Source organism: Dromiciops gliroides, chromosome 2, assembly GCF_019393635.1.
Source record: "Dromiciops gliroides isolate mDroGli1 chromosome 2, mDroGli1.pri, whole genome shotgun sequence".
NCBI classification, from domain to species: domain Eukaryota; kingdom Metazoa; phylum Chordata; class Mammalia; order Microbiotheria; family Microbiotheriidae; genus Dromiciops; species Dromiciops gliroides.
The window spans coordinates 406,238,052-406,257,901 of NC_057862.1; the positions used below are offsets into that span (position 1 = coordinate 406,238,052).

A 19,850-nucleotide genomic window follows, 5' to 3' on the forward strand; every position below is an offset into this window, starting at 1 on the left:
TGAATAATTTTGATCATATGAAATTTAAAAGATTTTGCACAAACTAAACCAATGTAGCTAAAACTACAATTAACTGGGGAAAAGTCTTTGTAGCATTTCTCTCATAAGGGTCTTCTTTTTAAGATTATATAGGGAACTGGGGCAGCTAGGTGGCGCAGTAGATAGAGCACCGGCTCTGGAATCAGGAGTACCTGAGTTCAAATCCGGCCTCAGACACTTAACACTTACTAGCTGTGTGACCCTGGGCAAGTCACTTAACCCCAATTGCCTCACTAAAAAAAAAAAACCAACAAAACAAAACAAGATTATATAGGGAACTGAATAAAATCCATTCCCCATCTGACCAAAGGATATAACTAGGCAGATTTCTTCGTGTGTGTGTGGGGGGGGGCAATTGGGGTTAAGTGACTTGCCCAGGGTCACACAGCTAGTAAGTGTCAATCAAGTGTCTGAGGCCGGATTTGAACTCAGGTCCTCCTGACTCCAAGACCTGTGCTTTATCCACTGCGCCACCTAGCTGCCCCTGATTTCTTCTTTTTAGTAGTATTTTCCCCCAATTACATGTAAAGACAATTTTAATATTCTTCTTTAAATATAAAATTGAGTTCCACATTTTCTCCCTCCTTTCTAAGATGGAAAGCAATTTGATGTGCATTATATGTTTTCAATCATGTAAAACATATTGCCATATCAGCCATGTTGTGAAAGAACAAGAACAAATGAGGAAAAAAAACACACACAAAAAAGTGAAAATAGTATGGTTTGATCTGCAGTCAGACTTCATCAGTTCTTTCTTTAGATGTGAATAGCATTTTCTATCATGAGTCTTTTTAACTTGTCATGGCTTACTTTGCATTAGTTCATATAAGTCTTTCCAGGTTCTTCTGAAATTCACCCACTCATCATTTCTTCTAGCACAATTAGTATTCCATTACATTAATATACCACAACTTGTTTAGCCATTCCCCAACTGATGGGCATCCCCTCCCTTTTCCAATTATTTGCCACCACAAATAGAGCTGGAATAGGCCATTTTCTAAGGAAGAAATGCAAGGTATAAAAAAATGCTGTGAACTATCAATAGTTAAAGAAATGAAAATGAAAGCAATTGTGAAGTTCCACCTCACATTCCAACAAAGTTGGTATAAATGGAAAATGACAAATGTTGTGAAGGGGCTTGTGGAAAAATAAGCACACTAATGCACTGTTGGGAGAGCTGTGAACCAGTCCAGCTATTCTGGAAAGCAATTTAGAACACTGCTCCAAAAATTACTAAACTGCATTCCTCTTGCCCAGCAATACTACTACTAAGCCAATAGACCAAAAAGAGAAAAGGAAAATGGCTCATACACAGAAAGATATTTATAAGAGATTTTTGTGATAGCAAAGAACTGGAAACTAAGGGGTTGTCCATGAATTGAAGCAGAGCTAAACAAATTATGTTATATGAATAATGGAACACTACTGTTCTAGAAGAAATGATGAAGGGGATGATTTTAGAAATAGAAAGATCCACATGGGTTACTCATATAATTCATAGGAAGTTAGCAGAATCAGGATAACAATTTACATGATAACAATAACCAACTTTGACAATAACAAAAAAAGACAAACAACTTTGAAAGATTTAAGAACTCTGATCAATATAGTTATGATTTTAGAGTACTGATGATGAAGCATGCTACCCACCTCCTAACAGAGGTGATGGAGACTCAGGATGTAGAATGAGACATATTTTTTGGACATGACTGATGCAGGAATATTTTGCTTGACTATGCATATTTTATATTATATGAGTTTGGTTCCCCCCCCATTTTCCAATGGGGGGAAGGTAGAGGAAAAAGTTAATTGAAAAAATAACACTTAATTTTTAAAAAGTTATATTTTGAGAGGAGAGTTTAAGTAGGTAGATGACCACCTGTCCAAGATGTATGTATGGGATGTTAAATTTCAAGGCCTAGGTGTTCTCAGATTGCTTTCAACCCTATTATTATATTTTATAGAAAGTCATCATAGAGTAGTGGATAAAGGGCCATACTTAGAGTCTGAAAAACCTGGGTTTAAGTCGATCCTCTCACCCATTCTCACTAGCTATGAGAAAACCACTCGGCCTCTCAATGCCACAGGAAACTTTAAAAGACTGTTACATGTGACAGCAATGGTATGTACAATGATAAGGCCACTGGATTTTGAGACAGAGACTCTAAGCTCAAAAGTCCAGCTCTGTGGTTTATTACCTGTGTGATGCTGGGCAAGTCACTTAGCTTCATTGTATCTCAGTTTCCTCATCTATAAAATGAAGGGACAGAACTAGGTGACACGGAAATCCCTTTCTAGTTCATATGACCTTATGAACTAACAATCTGTTTTGTTGTTGTTTTTTGCCCTTCATTCCGGAAGAGGACCACGACATCTGGGTGATGTCATGACTTGCAGTGACTTGAAGTGAGGGAGGGCTGGGAAAAGTCACCAAGCTCACTCCTTCCTCCAGTGCCATCTGGATCCAATGGCAAGACAACTGGAAATGGCCCTGGACATTTGAGGCAACTGGCGTTAAGTGAATTGCCCAGGGTCAAACAGCTACTAAGTGCCAAGTGTCTGAGGCCAAATTTGAACTCAGGTCCTCCTGACTCCAGGGCCAGTCCTCTATCTACTGTACCATCTAGTTGTCCACAATCTGTTAATTCTATACCACAAGTTCCATGCAGGTATGAAATCACATGCCAGAACAAAAAATCAGCTACAAAGCCAGTTCCTTTGCTTCCATCATTCTGGATTCTCGGCATAAGAAGGACAAGATTTTGACAGTAAAAACAATCTGTTCAAACCAGTAGCCAACATCGGCAGCATTTATTAAGTGCCTATCATAAGCATCAGGCACTGTGCAAAGCTCTAGGCATACAAGAGAGGAAACAGGTCTTACCTACAAGAAACTTACAGTCTAATGAGATAGATAACATTCATGTAGCTCGAAAAGCACTTACATGTTATATCATTTGGTCCTCACAATAACCCTGTGAGGCAGGTGCCATTATCTCCATTTTGCAAATGAGAAAACTGAGGCAGAGAGGTTAAATGACTTTCCCATGATCACACAGCTAGTGTCTCATGTAACATTTAAACTCAAAGTTCTCCACTTTATCCATCTAGCTGCCTCCTAATTTATACCTAGATATCAAGTACAAAAGTAAGTATATACTAAGCACGTATAAATCCGATACAAAGTAGCCTTAGTGGGGAAGGTACTAGCAGCTGGCTAAAGCAGTTGAGCTGGCCTCTACAAGGAAATCAGGGAGATCATGCCCCACCCCAGGGCGCTTGGAGGATCCCTACAATCCTCCGGATCACCTGGCTCATCCTCCCCCGCAGGGGGCGAGGATCTCGACAATCTCCACCTTTTTCTAGTTCGGTTCCCCCCACCCCCATCCCCATCCAAGAGAATGAGGATCCCTAAAATCCCCCACACTCACCTGGCTCAGCCTCCCTCAGGATCCCTACAATCCTCGCCTTCTCTGGTCCACACCCCACCCCGCCCCCCGCTGAGGAGCCCTACACTCCCATCCCTCCCCGGGGGCCTTAGGACCCCGCAGGCTCCACTCACCGCAGCGCGCCGGCCGCCGTCTCCCGCACTGCCAGGCTGGGGTCGAGCAGTAGCGGCCCAAGCTGCCGGACTGCATCCCTGCGGGTCAGGGCCGAGATGGCGGGCTGCTGCTGCACCAGCCGCGCTAGCCCCGCACAGGCGCACTCGCGGACCTCGGCGCTCGGGTGCTGCAGCTGCGGGAAGAAGGGGAGGGGGTGTCAGGAGTCCAGAAGACCGGGAGGGCGACAGCGGGGAGGGCGTCCTGGAGAGGGGGGATGGGAGGACAGCGGCGCGCCGGTGCGGGGGGAAGGGGGGGGAAGAGCGCGCGCTGAATTCTGCTCTCTCTACGCGCGCCGCGCGGCGTGGAGGGAGAAGGAAGGAGAAAGAAAAAGGCCGGAAAGAGGTGGGGTCCGATTTCGGCCGCTTCACCTTCTCGAGGAGCTCCACCGCCGGGGAGTCGTCCAGTTTGGCCTCCTCGTTCTCCGCTGCCTCACATTCACCCGCGGGAGAGAACGGGGGCCGTCTGAAGCGCTTGGTCTTGCTCTTACCCATGGCTGCGACGCCTGCCGGGAGACTCTGGAGTCTACGGATGGGGCAGCCGTAGGGGTCGGAGACTAAAGTCGCAGACCTCCAGAAACTCGGCAGGACGCGCCGGAGCCAACTAGAGAGTACACATGGAGAAAGCAATGCGCAGGCGTGGCGTGAGCGCAGGTGGGGGTGGGGCTGTGGGCGCGCAGGGTGCGCAGGCGCAGAGTAGAGTCAGAAGGAGTGGGCGGAAACAATTAAAAAGTGGGGAATCTGGTCCGTAAAACCCGTAGGGCTTTTTAGGTGGAAAAAAATCTAAGATTTTCAGAATAGTCGAGCTGGAAAGGGCACTAGAATTTACCTTGCCAAACTCTGCCTGTAACAGACCCCAGGAAATCTGAAGCTCCCAGAGGTTGTTACTTGTCCAGTTCATTCCATGGCAGAGCTGGGCTTTGAACTTGGGTCCTCAGCTTTCTAAATCGGTGCCTTTTCCGTGGCACGATCCACTTCAGGGAAGTTACAGGAACATCGATTTAATTCTGAAAGAGTCTTAAGAGAACAGTTAATCCAAGCCCTTCATGGTTTTTTTTGTTTTGTTTTGTTTTTTGTTTTTTTTTTAGTGAGGCAATTGGGGTTAAGTGACTTGCCCAGGGTCACACAGCTAGTAAGTGTTATGTGTCTGAGGTCGCATTTGAACTCAGCTACTCCTGACTCCAGGGCCGATGCTCTATCCACTGCGCCACCTAGCTGCCCCCCAAGCCCTTCATTTTACAAGTGAGGAGACAGCACAAGGAGTTCGCTTAGAGGTGGCATGTGGCAGAACTCGGCATGGAGCCTTCTCATTCCAAATTCTGTTCTCTTTCTCCTGGACAGACCTGATTCTTGTAGTGCCCAGCAGGGGTAGACAATAAAACATTAGCTCTAGGACTTAAGGCTGATGAGCAGTTGCTAAAGAGAACAGTGATTATCCCCCCCTGACCAGCAAGGGTCCAAAACCTTTCCAACCCAACAAAAAATTAAATCAACACCCTTCTTGGAAACTAAGTGGACTTACCTTAGCTTTCTGGAAAGTGGCCAGCAAAACTCCTTCTCTCTCAACCTCTAATTCAGAGCCACAGGCTGCCTGAGACAAAATTATCTTCCCCTCCTATCACTCTCTGCTCCCTCAACCCCTTCCCATATCCCTATCTTGCTCTATAGAATCCTTCCATTGTACCCTCTGCAATTCCTGAAATATTATATTTGTAAACTATCTCTCATATTAGACCAATTCCTCTTATACTCCTTACATCTTATTCAGTTCACAGAAGCCTGGCTCTCCTAGAAAACACTATATCCTTGATCTGCATTGATAGAGATATTTCCTTCCAAGGAATTCCCTATATCAATGGAATGACAGAACCAATCCCATTAAAATTTTAAAATTTGCTCTCAGGATAAGATCTGAAATTAATTTGCACTGAAATATAATACACTACTCTTTTAAAGGGGGATTTTAATGGCCTTAGTTAATAGAATTTAAGGCATAACTATGAAATTTAGATTTGATAGCTACTTGAAATATACAACCTGAGGATGAATTTGATTGAGAAGCATAGCCTTGTTTTCTGTCTACCTGTTGTGATTTAAATCACTTATTCACTTAAGGTTAGTCCTGAAGCTATGGGGGAAAAAATCTGAAAGAAATCTATCAGTTAAGGATGGCTTCAGTGGTCAGTAATATTTTAATTTCCTATTTAAATATTCTTACCAAAAGCAAAAAGATGCTGAAAGTATGCAAAAAGCATTTATAAAAATCTGATGTCAAAAGTAAGAAATGCTATGTGACCCTGGGCAAGTTACTTAACCCCAATTGCCTCACCCAAAAAAAAAAAGTAAGAAATGGCATACTTCCACAAAGAGAACTTTACCAATCTTTTCGTTATCAGTATAAATCACTCATGGAAAGCAAAATTAAGGAGCTAGATCAATATTAGAAAGCCAAAAAAGTCTTGATGTAACTAGGAAAGATACTTTACTCAGGAAAGAGAATAACAAAGACTGCTTGGACTGGCTTTGCAATATGCAATTGGCAAAATAAATAAATAACAAAGATTTTCTTGGTGCTGGTATCTTAGGCAAGTAGAACTTTGTTATTTTGAACAAATAACCTAGGAACATTGTTAAATTCTGATAAGCAGAAATTATTGCAAATTACATTATTACTGAGTCAGATATTCTTTGAGGGCTCTGCTATAACTTGAAACATCTCACTCATTTGAAACATTATTTTTGTACCGCCATTGGAATTAAGTGGAAAAGGGGAAATTCTATTGTGCTTCAAAAAAAAGGTAGCATTTTTAAATTTCACAGGCACAATATTATCAGAAGTCAGTCTTGTGATCAAACTCAGTCTAACATCAAACTAATGGATTTTATCTTATCAGCCATTCATTCAAACAACCTGATTACAGACATTCTAGCTACAGATTTATCATTAGCAAGTCTATTTAAGAAGTATCCAACATGTAATTAAAATGAGTTAAAGACAAATCTCTCTCTCTTTTTTTTTGAGAATTGAAAGGATTTTATTTTAAGTATATCAAGGTAGTAACATATTGACTGGAAATCAGCAATGACTTCATGGTAGGGACCACTTTTATAAGTAACTTTAAAATAATCCAGATAGGTCCACCTCAGCAAGAGATGGGGCCTTTGAGTTTCAGTTCCTTTCCAAGGTAGCTAGAACTTGACAATTTGCAGGAAGGGGTATGTGACAAAGAGCAGGTAATACAAAGGCTGCAGACTTGGTGCTTAGAGAGAAATCTAACAAGAAAAGATAAATAGGACAGAAATTAAGCACCTCAATAGAATTTTAAGTTAAACATAAAAATGTATGAAGATAATGGAATGGAAATACAAAGTAGTATACATATTTCTCTGCTGTGCATTGTATTTTTAAAAAAACTATGTGCTGGGGATATAAAACCCACATAAACTCAAAGCAGAAATACTAAACATCCATTACTGAATAAAATGCAAAAGAAAAAAATCAATAAAAGGCTTTCAAAGAAAGAATTTAAACTTAAATAGAAACTAAAATAATTTAGTACCAAAGAATTAGTAATAAAAAAAGTCATAGAAACAATAGGCAATTTCATTCAAGAAAATAACAAGAATGAGACAACATATCAAGTCTTTTGGGGATGAATCTATGGACCTTTTCTATAGCCAAAGCAATCTTTAGGGGAAAATCTATCTCTAAACACCTCTAAACATTAATAACAGAAACAATAAATGTGACATACTTATCATATGTAATTCTAGAGGACTAATGATGTTATTCACCTCATGGCAGATAGGTGATGGATTCAGGGTGCAGAATGAGACATTTATTTTTTTAACATGGCCAATGAGGGAATTTGTTTTGCTTTATTATGCATATTTGTTACAAGGAGTTTTTTTTTTCCTTCGGTTTCTTTACCCAAAGAGACTTGGGGCTGGAAAGAGAAAAAAGGGTATTTCTATAAATAAAAATAAGAAAATGAAAAACCTCAACCAAATAAAATAGAAATTCTGAAAATCAAGAGAGATGAACAAAAAAGCTCATCAAAATAATAAATAAAACTAGATACTTAATAAAAGATAAATCATTAGGTAATCTGATTTTTTATAAAAAGAGGAATCCCAAATTGTCTATATCAAAGATGAAAAATAATTCACAAAAAATGAAAAAATAAAGGAACAATTAAAAGCTGTTTTGCTCAATTATTTGCCAATAAAACTGATAAGTAAATTGGATGAAGGTAGACAAAAATACTCTGCCTTCACATTTTTGCAGAATGTGTGAGCTAGCCTTGCTATTTCAGTTCTCAGCCCATGATCCTATGAAGTAGAAATTACAGAGAAAGAAACTAAACAAGCCATAAAGGAATTGCCAAAGGAAAAAACCCAGGAACTGATCACTTTACAAGTTAATGCTACCAAACATTCAAGGAAAGATTAATTCAGATATGGTTTTAATTGTTTGCCATAATATGGGCAGAAGGAATCTACCAACTGCCTGAGGCAAATGTCTTACTTTAACCAGAAAGGTATAGAAGATGGAACCACAACACACTATTTCCAAGTGGTTTAAAAGAGAAATGAGAATTATGAGAGCATAATATATGTTCTGCACAGCAAAAACAATGAGCAGAATAGAAAAACTAGACTTTAGAATAGTATGCCTCACTAAAGAAACAAACAAAAAAGCAATAGATTTGTAATACAATTATACAAAGGTTAAGGAGAACTTAGAAGAGAAACGAAAAAACCCAAGACCATTAAAAGAAAATATGTTTACTCTTGCAGGCAAAACATCTCAAAGACAGGAGGTTCAGAGACAGCTTAAAGATCATAGGTCTTAAAAAAAAAAAACCCAACAGAATAATAAACCTTAATAATGAAGGAAATAATAGAAGAGAACTACCTGGAATTTCTGAACATAGACAATGAAATTCCAATATGAAAAAATTCACAGATCATCTCCAGAAAAGGGGGAAAACAATAAAAAAAAAACCACGGCTGAAAACTCAAAGACATACATTAGTTAAATTTAACAATTCAATCCAGAAACAATAAGGTCTTCAAGCCATCATGAGAAAGACCTTCAGATATCAAAGATAAGACATTCAAATAACATAAGACTATTCTACACCCACTAGAAAAAGGTGAAGGGAATAGAATAATGTGTTCTGAAGAGCAATGTAACTCAAGATGCAGCCTAGGGGACCTATCCTACAAATCTAAGCTTAACCATATGGAACAAAAGATGAATATTTAATAGAGTTTGAAGACTTTTTAGAAGGAAAACCAGATCCAAAGAGATTATTTGTTTCTCTGTTATCTTAAACACAATGCAGGAGGTGTCAATAAGTACAGTAGGCAAGGACAACAGCAATAGAGTGGTAACAGAAAGACCAATAAGAAACTTCTTTCTAAACATAAACAAGTGTGAACAGATCCAAACATTCTAGAAAGCAATTTGGAACTATGCCCAAAAGGCTATCAAACTCTGCATACCTTTTGATCCTACAATACCACTGCTAACGTTTATATGCCAAAGACATCCCCCAAAAGAGAAAAAGACCTAGTTCTACAAAAATATCTATAGCAGTTCTTTTTGTGGTGGCTAAGAATTTGAAGTCAAAGGAATGATCATCAATTGGGGAATGGCTGAACAAGCTCTGGTATATGATTATAATGGAATATTATTTTGTTATAAGAAAAGAAAGCAGTATGATTTCAGCAAGGCCTAGAAAGACTTGTATGAACTGATGTATAGTGAAGTGAGCAGAACCAGGATAACTTTGTGCATAGTAACACCAATATTGTTTGATGAAGAACTGTGAAGGATTTAACTATTCTTAATACAATGATCCAAGGGCAGCTAGGTGGCCCAGAGCACTGGCCCTGGATTCAGGAGGACCTGAGTTCAAATCCGACCTCAGTCACTTGACACTTGCTAGCTGTGTGACCCTGGGCAAGTCACTTTAACCCCCATTGCCTCACAAAAAACAAAATCAAACAAACAAACAAACAAAAAGGAGATGCTAGGTGGGGCAGTGGATAGAGCACCGGCCCTGTCAGGAGGACCTGAGTTCAAATCTGGCCTCAGACACTTAACACTTACTAACTGTATGACGCTGGGCAAGTCACTTAACCCCAATTGCCTCACCAAAAAAAAAAAAAAAAATACAATGATCCAAGGACAATCCCAATGGACTAATGATGAAGCATACAATCCACCTCCAGAGAAAGAATTGATATTGATTGAACACAGACTAAATATTGCTATTTTTCACTGTCTTTCATTTTTTTCTTTTATTCAAGTTTTCTTGTACAAAATGACATGGCAATGTTTTACATAATTGCACATATATAACCTATATCTATCTGATTGCTTTCTTTATTAGGGAAGGAAGGAGGGATAAAATTTGGAACTCAAAACTTTAAATAAAAATGTTTATTATTTTAAAAAAATAAACATAAGAAGACAAGGTGAAAGTGGAAAGCTGATAGAGGTACCATTGAAGAGGCAGATGGAGGAATTCTTAACAACCTGACAACACCCTGCTTAAAAGCTTTTTTTGTGAGACATGACAAAATGGGAGGGGTACATGAAAGGCAGGGGAACAGGAAATAGAAAAAATAAGTGATGGACCTGGGTTCAAATCAAGGGTTAGTAATGATGGGAAGGGAACTCTACAATCTCAGAAAGAGCAAAGCTTATTGGTGAGTGGATGAGAATGAGGGGGGATTAAAAATGACCGGGAAGAAAGGAAGGATGCCTTACATTGGTGGTGAGAAGGTGTTCCACTGAATAAAGGTCCCATGAATGAAGAGAGATGAGAATTTTACACTGGATGAGGCCTAAGGGATTTGGTGCCTGAGAAGTCTCCTTTTCCTGGGAGGGAGGGAGGGAGCTGGAACACCTAGGGGCAACTGACACCTGAAGGGGTGGGGAGGACATGAACACATGGAGGAGATTTCCAGGCAAATTTAGGGGGAAAAGTCAATAAGATACACACACATATTTATATCAGTATCTGTGTGTGTAGGTTGGGAAGGTGCCCACCATGGGGCAATGTTCTCTCTGACACCATCAGTAATTGTCATGGTTCTGAGAGTGAAGCACAAAGGAAAAGGGGAACCAAAGGGGTAAGGCCTACAAGAAAGTGGAAGAAAGTGCCTAAAGGACAGAGCTTAGAATAGATGCCTTGGAAGTTTTGGTTGTGTGATGTTTAAAATCTATATTGTGGTCACCTTAAATTAGAAGCTTCAGCACCAGTCTTTGGGCATTAAACATTTATTAAAACATACAGATATTCCCATGGAGTTCAGAAAGTTAAGAAAAAAGCCTATTTAGCCTAGAGTTCCAGCCTGGTCTGGTTCTTCCTCAAGTCCTCTGCCACAACCCTGCTTCAATCAGGGTTGTGGAAGCTTTTTATAGGTCTGGAACAGAGGCAGTCCTTACACACTGCTTCAAGCTGATTGGTTGGCATCATCCTAATCCATTGGTTCTGAAGGTGTTCTCAAGGTGTGATTACAATCCAGTTAACCTGAAGTAGGCTAATCAGCAGTTAATCACTCTCACTTGATTCAATCAGTCTAGATTAATCTCCAGGTGGGTCTTTGAGTATCTGCTAAATCTCATTATTTCATCACAGTTGTATGAAGAATACACAAAAAAGAGAGAGACTAGATTATTTTAGAGGTCATAAATCAGAGAAAGAGGCTCTAAAGTAAAGAGATATTAGCTAATGAAGAGAGAGAAATCCTTTTTGGAAGGAAAGGTGTACAAAAAATGAAATAAAAAACTGATGAACAAGACTAGTTGAAGGGAAGGAGAAAAAAGGAAATCTATTTGACTGAGGGGGAAAAGGGGGAAGAAATATATAACTAGATAAAAACAGGAGAGAGGAACTAATAAACAAAACCCCAAAGGGAAAGGGATAACAAAAAAAAAGGGATTAAGGGCGAGGGGAAGAGAGCCAGTGGAAACAAGGACCACCTTAATAAAAAGTGTAAAATAATGTATCTGAAGAAACATAGTATTGTGTTTATAGCAGAAAAGGGAGAAAAATCATAAATTGGAAAAATAATTTTAGAGATGGAGAAAAATATAAAAAGTCTTATTTTAAATGTGAATGGGGGGCAGCTAGGTGGCACAGTGGATAGAGCACTGGCCTGGAGTCAGGAGTATCTGAGTTCAAATACAGCCTCAGACACTTAACACTTACTAGCTGTGTGACCCTCAGCAAGTGACTTAACCCCAATTGTCAGTAAAAATAAAAAAATAAAATAAATAAAACCAAAAATAAAAAAACAAAACCAAAAAAAATGTGAATGGATTAAACAATCGAATGAAACAAAAAAGAGTGACAGACTGGATAAGAAAACGAAACTCTGTAATCTATTGCTTATAAGAAGTACATTTGGCCGAAAACTCCATTGTCACGACCTTTAGAGGGCATCACCACGACTCCAGTAACATCCTGGAAAAAGTTGCAACTTTGTGAATCTCCACGTACCCCTAAGCCATCTGCAAGAAGTTCTAAGCACTCCCGAGTTACACCTGCCATTAGCACGTACCAGATGTCTTCAGCATTTCAGGTCAACGTGAATCCCTTCACCCCAGAATCCTACAGGAGGATGATCTCTCAATCCAAAGGCAAGAGGAAAATAAGAGGAGAGCCTGAGGAATCTGACTTCTCTGAAGATAAGGGAGAACAAGGGCTGCCTGCCAAGAAATGTGTCATAAGAGAAAGCAATATGGTTTCCCAATATGAAAAAGAATTCCTGGAGGTAGAAAAAATTGGGGTAGGAGCATTTGGCACCGTCCACAAGTGTATCAAGAGGCTGGATGGATGCGTTTATGCTATTAAACGCTCAACAAGACGGCTAGGAGTATCCTTAAATGAACCCTTAGCTTTGTGAGAAGTTTATGCACATGCAGTGCTTGGACAGCACCCTCATGTCGTCCGTTACTATTCTGCATGGTCAGAGGATGACCACATGATCATTCAGAATGAGTACTGCAATGGTGGGAGCTTGCAGGCCGCTGTGTCTGAGAATGAAAAACTTGGCACTTTCTTTCAAGAAGCAGAACTCAAGAATATGCTCCTGCAAATCTCCATGGGGTTGAAGTATATCCATCACTTGGGCCTGGTGCACCTGGACATCAAGCCCAGTAATATCTTCATCTGTAAAAAGCAAGGAGCTGACTCCATGTCCATCTCAGAAGGAGAGAATGAAGATGATTGGTTCCTCTCTGCTAACATGATGTATAAAATTGGTGATCTAGGCCTTGTGACTTCAATCAAGAACCCCCAAGTAGAGGAGGGAGATAGTCGCTTCTTGGCCAATGAGATTTTACAAGAGGATTATCGACAGCTGCCCAAAGCAGACATATTTGCCCTTGGATTGACAATTGCTGTGGCTGCAGGGGCAAAGTCCTTACCAAGTAATGATGAGCCTTGGCATCACATCCATCAAGGCAACCTTCCAGATATCCCACAGAAGCTCTCTGAAGACTTTTACAACTTGCTTAAGGTTATGATCCATCCTAAACCAGAGGAGAGACCAACACCACCAGCTTTGTCTAGGAACATAGTCCTCAGACCCTCTTCGAGTATAACTGCAGAGCTTCTGAGGGAGCTAGACAGAGAAAAGTCTAAGAGAGCTGAGTTGGAGAGAGAACTGAAAGAAGCTCATCTTGCACAGAAACACCAACAAGATACCATTCATCACTCTCCTGGATCCCTTGGGTTCATTGCCAAAAATGGGTCAAGTAGCTCCAGGATATTGGTGGGAAGAAAAACCAAAAGGTCACGCAGTTTCACTTTTGGAAAATCTGAGTAAGCATAGTCCTGTGCCCCTTCCACATGAGCCTTGGAGGAGATCCATTTTATGCTAACCAGAGCTTTGAAGGTATGGCTATAGAAACATTCCATGATTCCTCCAACCTGGCTCTTGACACCAATTACTGCTGCTATAAAATGGAAAAGTGGCCAGTGGGAATGACTGCAACTTTCTGCTGCAAGTTCTTTTTTTGGACTTTGTATCCTAGGTCTAGCCATCCCCCAAAAGTATGTTGGCTTTTCAACTGGATATAGACTTGAAGAAATAATTCTAATTAGTAGGCATTTTTCTCTGCTTACCCTCCCACCCCTAGATGCCACTATTCGGTGCATTTGAGCACAGATACAAAAGAGTTTTTGAATTCTAAGGGATTGATGAAAATAGCAAGATTCAAGTGACTTTCTAGCCTGAGAGAGGTGGTTGTTATATCACTTCCAAAAGGATCCTCAGAAGATATCATTTTGCCTGGAGAGAGAGAGATGGGATCTTTGCCTCAATTTTGGAAATAAGACTAATTTAGTAATAACTTTAGTAATGCCTAGTTCCAACAGAGAATTCCTAGTCGGTTTGGAACTAGTGATTCTTCTAATATATTTTCTGGACAGAGAGATCATTCTCTGTTCTTCCTATAGTTACAGGAATAGTCTAGCTATTATTTGAAATGGGAAGTTATGTTTGCAAAGAGGAACACTTATGAGGTTGCCAATGAGCCGTGTTGAAACATAAGAAGAGGAATCTGATTTTGCTATCTTCTGACAATCTTAACCTTTTACTTCTGGTGGCTGTCACTAGTTTCTTTTTGTTTTTAAAACTTTGGCTTTGTTTCTAGTGATTTTTAAAGATATTAATTTTATTCAAGTGTTTTCCCTTTCTATCTTTTTTAAATGAACAGAACATATATAAATAATGGTTTTATTTCTCCAAAAAAAAAAAAAAAAGAAGTACATTTAAAGAATAAAGACCCAAAAAAACCCTAAAGGAATGGGGAAAAAATTTACTATGCACCAAACGAATCTAAAAAAGTAAGAGTTAACATCATGCTAGACAAAGCAAAAACTTTCAAAAAAGAAAAAGGGATTAACAAGCAAAGTATTTTGCTGAAAGGCACCAAAGACAATGAACCAATATCAATAATAAATTCTAAATGCCTTAGTATCCAAATTCATAAAAGAAACAATATCTGAGCTTCAGGAAGACATAGGTAGTAACACAATAATGACTGACAGGAGACTTTACTACCCTCTATTAGTTTGAGTTAAGTACAGCCAAAAGTTAAAAGGGAAAATATGTACCTGACAAATTTCTTCAGGAATTAGAGTTAAAAGACATTTGGTGTCTTCTATTTTTTTTTAATTTTTTTTTTTTAGTGAGGCAATTGGGGTTAAGTGACTTGCCCAGGGTCACACAGCTAGTGTTAAGTGTCTGAGGCTGGATTTGAACTCAGGTACTCTATCCACTGCGCCACCTAGCTGCCCTAACATTTGGTGTCTTCTAAATGAATCAGCAAAAGAATATACTTATTTCACTCCACCACATGGAAGTTTTATAAACAAACATGTACGAGAACAAATAATTATTGAAAACAAATGTAAAAAGGCAGAAATAATCATTATTCTTTACAGACCATAATGTAATAAGAATAGAAATTGGTTCAAGGATCACAAATGAAAAATAAAGACCCAAGTGAAGACTTAATGAAATCTTAAATAATTAGTAAGTCAAAAAGTAAATCATAGAAACAATAATGATATAAAAGAAAGTGATAATAATGAAACAAAATACTGAAATTGCTAAGATGCAACTAATGCAGTCCTCATGGGGAAAGTCACATCCTTACAATCATACATTAATGAAATGGAAAAAGAGAAGATTAATTAACTAAATATGCATTTAAAAAAAAAATTATGAAATCAAATAAACCTAAAATAAACACAAGAAAGGAGATATTAAAAATAAGAAAGGAAATAGAAAATTTGGGGGGAAATATCACATATAAATGATAAATAAAGCTAAAAGCTGTTTTTTGGAAAAGACATAAAATCAATAAATTCTTAGCTAATCTGATTAAATAGAAGAGAGAACATCAAATCAATAACATAGCAAGTGAGCAAGATGATCTAACAGCAAAACTAGAAGAAATAAAAATAATAATCAGAACATGTTATGCAGTTACATGCTAATAAAAATGAGAATGTAGGGAAAAAAAAGAGGAATACTTTCAAAAATATGAAATGACCAAACTGTCTAGATAGAGATCTTAAATAGCCCGACTCAGAAGAGGAAATAGATCTAGTTACAAAGGAATTACCAAAGGACCTGATGGATTCACAGGAAAATTTTATCAAACTTTTTTTAAATCAAACTTTTAAAGAAGTTAGTACTCATACTTCACAAATTAGTTCAAAAATTGAGAAAGCACCATACCAAAATCATTTTATAAAAGTAATAGAGTCCTGATATATAGGGCATCTAGGTGTTGCAGTGGATGGAGTGCTAGGCCTAGAATCAGGAAGATTTATCTTCCTGAATTCAAATCTAACCTCCCTTTGGCTTTTTTTTTTTTTTTTGGTGAGGCAATTGGGGTTAAGTGACTTGCCCAGGGTCACACAGCTAGTAACTGTTAAGTGTCTGAGGCCAGATTTGAACTCAGGTACTCCTGACTCCAGGGCCAGTGCTCTATCTACTGCACCACCTAGCTGCCCCCAAATCTAACCTCAGACACTTTCTAGCTGTGTGACCCTGGGCAAGTCACCTAACCTTGTTTGCCTCAGTTGCCTCATCTGTAAAATGAGCTGAAGAAGGAAATGGCAAGCCATTCTAGTATCTTTGCTAAGAAAACCGCAAATGGGGTCATGAACAGTTGGACATGACTGAATAACAACAAGAATACCAAATACTGCCATACTACAATTCCTGGAGCAGCAGAACCCACAAAAGGACAGTGAGAGATCATTTTCCAGCCAAAGATGGCTTAGAAGGTTGGTAAGAAAGGTCTGAGAGTGAAGGTGAAAGCGAAGCACAGCCCCACTGCCTTACATGCAGATTCAGCCCCTGATCACACCAGAGAAAGAGACCCCAAGAGCCTCTGAATCGGCTGCAGTGGCAGCTGCTTCTGGAACTAAGCTCATAGTCTGGTGAGATGGCTGAGCAGTTGGCCGGGGGAGATTATAGGGGTCTCTGCTGGCGCCAGTGCTGGGAATCAGGAAGCAGTCTTGAGTGGCAGGTCCAGGTGGGGGAGGTGTGCAGGCTCGCCCTGAAGCACCACAGCTAAAAAGATTTTTGTTTTGGGGTTAAAGAGCAAGTGGGCCTGGGGTTAATTACAGACCAGAGCACAGGCCAGGTGAGTCCAGAATGTGCCTCTCCTTAAATTGTACCACGTGAGACCCCCTGAAGCTTGGGGCAGTGAGTCCTGGAAGGAGTGCACCACTTTAAGAAGGAGTTAAAAATCAAGAAACAGGCTAGCAAAATGAAGAGACAGAAAAAGATGCAGACCATAGAAAGATTCTTTGGTGACAAAGAAGATCAAAATATACCCTCAGAAGCAGATAACAAAGTCAAAGCTCCTACATCCAAAGCCTCCAAGAAAAATATGAATTGGTTTCAGGCTGTAGAAGCACTCAAAAAGGAATTTGAAGATAAAGTAAGAGAGGTAGAGGGAAAAGTAATGGAGATAGCCCAGGACCCTCAATCCAACAGCCCTTGGAATAGCAGTGCCTCCCATAATACTCCTACTTTCAGCCTAGGCCCTGAAGCTATCAGGGCAAGAAATCACTATGACAAAAGGGCCAGTACTGACTATTGACCAATTGCCAACAGTGGGTATGTAAATAGAAGAGACTTGGGAGTGACAGCATTTCCTATGCCACCAGTCCTGCTTTCAGTCTGGCCCCCTGAGAAGTCATTATGGGAAGCAACTGCAGTGCAGCCTGGTGCTCTGCTTGTATTTCTGCTTGTATTTGTATTCCAATGGCTTAGCACAGTGCCTGCCAAATAGTACATGCTTAATCAATACTTGTGAACTTGTTATCATCTTCCCTATTAGAATGTGATCTTGAAGGCATAGACAGTCTTATTTTTCTATTTGGATCCCTAGCACTTAGCACAAAACTTTGTACATATTAAGTGCTTAATAAATGCTTTTTAATTAATTCATTTATAAAGATAGTGAGATAGTTTAGTCTCCATAACTTTCAACCATGTAATGATAAAGATGTGGCCTATTGGGATTTTTAATAATATTTTTTCCCAGTTATATGTAAAAATAGTTTTCAACATTTATTTTTGTAAGATTTTGAGTTCCAAATTTTTCTCTTTCCTTCCCCCCTCCTGAAGCCAGCAAACAATCTGATATAAGTTATATATTGTGGGGCAGCTAGGTGGTGCAGTGGATAAAGCACTGGCCCTGGATTCAGGAGGACCTGAGTTCAAAGCCAGTCTCAGACACTTGACACTTATTAGCTGTGTGACCCTGGACAAGTCATTTAACCCTTGTTGCCCAGAATAAAAAAAAGTTATACATTACAATCATTTTAAACATATTTCCACATTAGTTATGTTGTCAGAGAAGAATCATAACAAAAGGGAAAAACCACAAGAAAGAAGAAACAGAAAAACCCAACAACAAAAATGAAAATAGTATGCTTCAGTCTGCATTCAGGGAGCAGCTAGGTGGCACAGTGGATAAAATACCAGCCCTGGATTTAGGAGGACCTGAATTCAAATCCACCTCAGACACTTGACACTTACTAGCTGTGTGACCCTGGACAAGTCACTTAACCCTCATTGCTCTGCCAAAAAAAAAAAAAATCTGCATTCAGACTTAACAGTACTTTTTTTTTTTTGGATGTGGACAACATATTCAACCATGAGTCTTTTGGAACGGTCTTGGATCATTGTATTGCTGAGAAGAGCTAAGTCTATCACAGTTGATCATCATACAATGTTGTTGTTATTGCTTGGTTCTGCTCACTTCACTCAGTATCAGTTCATGTAAGTCTTTCCAGATTTTTCTGAAATCTGGATGTGGCTTATTGTTGAATATCAACTGCAAAAGCCACCCTATTACTGTCTAACACAATCATTGATTCTCATAAAATTTTTACACAGATAAGAAAGTAGGTATATAGATTAATAGTTATTGAGCTTTTGATCACTTTTTTAGTAATAATTCAGATTTATATAGCATTTTAAAGTCTGCAAAGTATTTTGCATAAGTTATTTCATTTGGTCTGGGAAACACTGTGACAAAAGTGTTAATATTTTAATTTTCAGATAATGACACAGAGGCTCAGAAGTTAAATTACTTATTTAGAATCATATAGCTAGGGGGCAGCTAGGTGGTGCAGTGGATAAAGCACTGGCCTTGGATTCAGGAGGACCTGAGTTCAAATCCAGCCTTTGACACTTAACTAGTTGTGTGACCTTGGGCAAGTCACTTAACCCTCATTGCCCTGCAAAAACAAAAAAACAAAGAAACGAAAAAGAATCATATAGCTAGGAAGTTTCTGAGACAAGATTTGAACTCAGGTCTTCCTAATTCATAGCTAAGTGCTTTACCTTCCATGTTACTCTGTTTCTCTAGTCTGAGGGTCTTTCCATGCCTTTGCTATCTACCTGGCTTTCAAATATTTTGTGAATCTCTTCCAGCATGAATGACCTCTGTGTACACTTACTCTATGATAGAGGCAAAATGATATAATTATTATTGAACAAATTGTAGTTATTTGATTTTCTCTGTTGCTGACTAGGTCAGCTAGCTGGTGCAGTGGATAGAGTACTGAGCCTAGAGTCAGGAAGACCTGAGTTTAAATGAGGCCTCAGACACTTACTAGCTGTGGGACCCTGGGCAAGTAACTTAACCCTGTTTGCTTTAGTTTCCTCATCTGTAAAATGAACAGGAGATGGAAATGGCGAACCACTCCAGTATCTTTGTCAAGAAAACACCAGATGGAGTCATGAAGAGTTAGACATGACTAAACAACTGAACAATGACATTGATGTTGTTGTTCAGTCATTTCAGTGTATTGACTTTATCACTTTTCTGTAACCTTCTTTACTAACTCAAACCTATATAAAATGAATTATTTCAACTAAATTCCATGATTGATATACTAATTTTCAAAATTAGTACTCATACTAAAACTAATATAGTCCTAAATTCTACTTTCAGATTAGATGTTTACCTTAGATTTAAACTAACATTTTATCTTTTAGATTTCATATTACTTTTAGGCACAAAATTGATTTCCAAATGGTATGATTTATTTAGACAGATTAATCCTTTTTTTAGACAGATTAATCCTAAATTAGATTGTATATATATTTTTTTTGTATATTTTTTTTGACTATCTAAAAAAGGAAT

The 19,850-nt window shown here is 39.0% G+C and overlaps 2 protein-coding genes across 2 annotated transcripts in view; one reads left to right on the forward strand and one right to left on the reverse strand.

The window, feature by feature from the left end:
* The window catches only part of HEATR3 (HEAT repeat containing 3), a 35,267-nt gene extending 31,001 nt beyond the window's left edge, over window positions 1–4,266 (reverse strand). The window contains exons 1-2 of the mRNA XM_043986309.1: window positions 4,010–4,266; window positions 3,602–3,774 (exon numbers count right to left, since the gene is read on the reverse strand). Of these exons, the coding sequence (XP_043842244.1) occupies window positions 3,602–3,774; window positions 4,010–4,132 (296 nt within the window). The 5' untranslated portion in view covers window positions 4,133–4,266. The remainder of the gene's footprint in view (window positions 1–3,601; window positions 3,775–4,009) is intronic.
* A 6,125-nt stretch (window positions 4,267–10,391) lies between these two features.
* LOC122738983 (wee1-like protein kinase 2) lies at window positions 10,392–13,489 on the forward strand. The gene is given in 2 exon segments (XM_043980854.1): window positions 10,392–10,428; window positions 12,096–13,489. Coding segments are annotated over 2 exon segments (1,431 nt in total).
* Window positions 13,490–19,850: the final 6,361 nt, after the last annotated feature.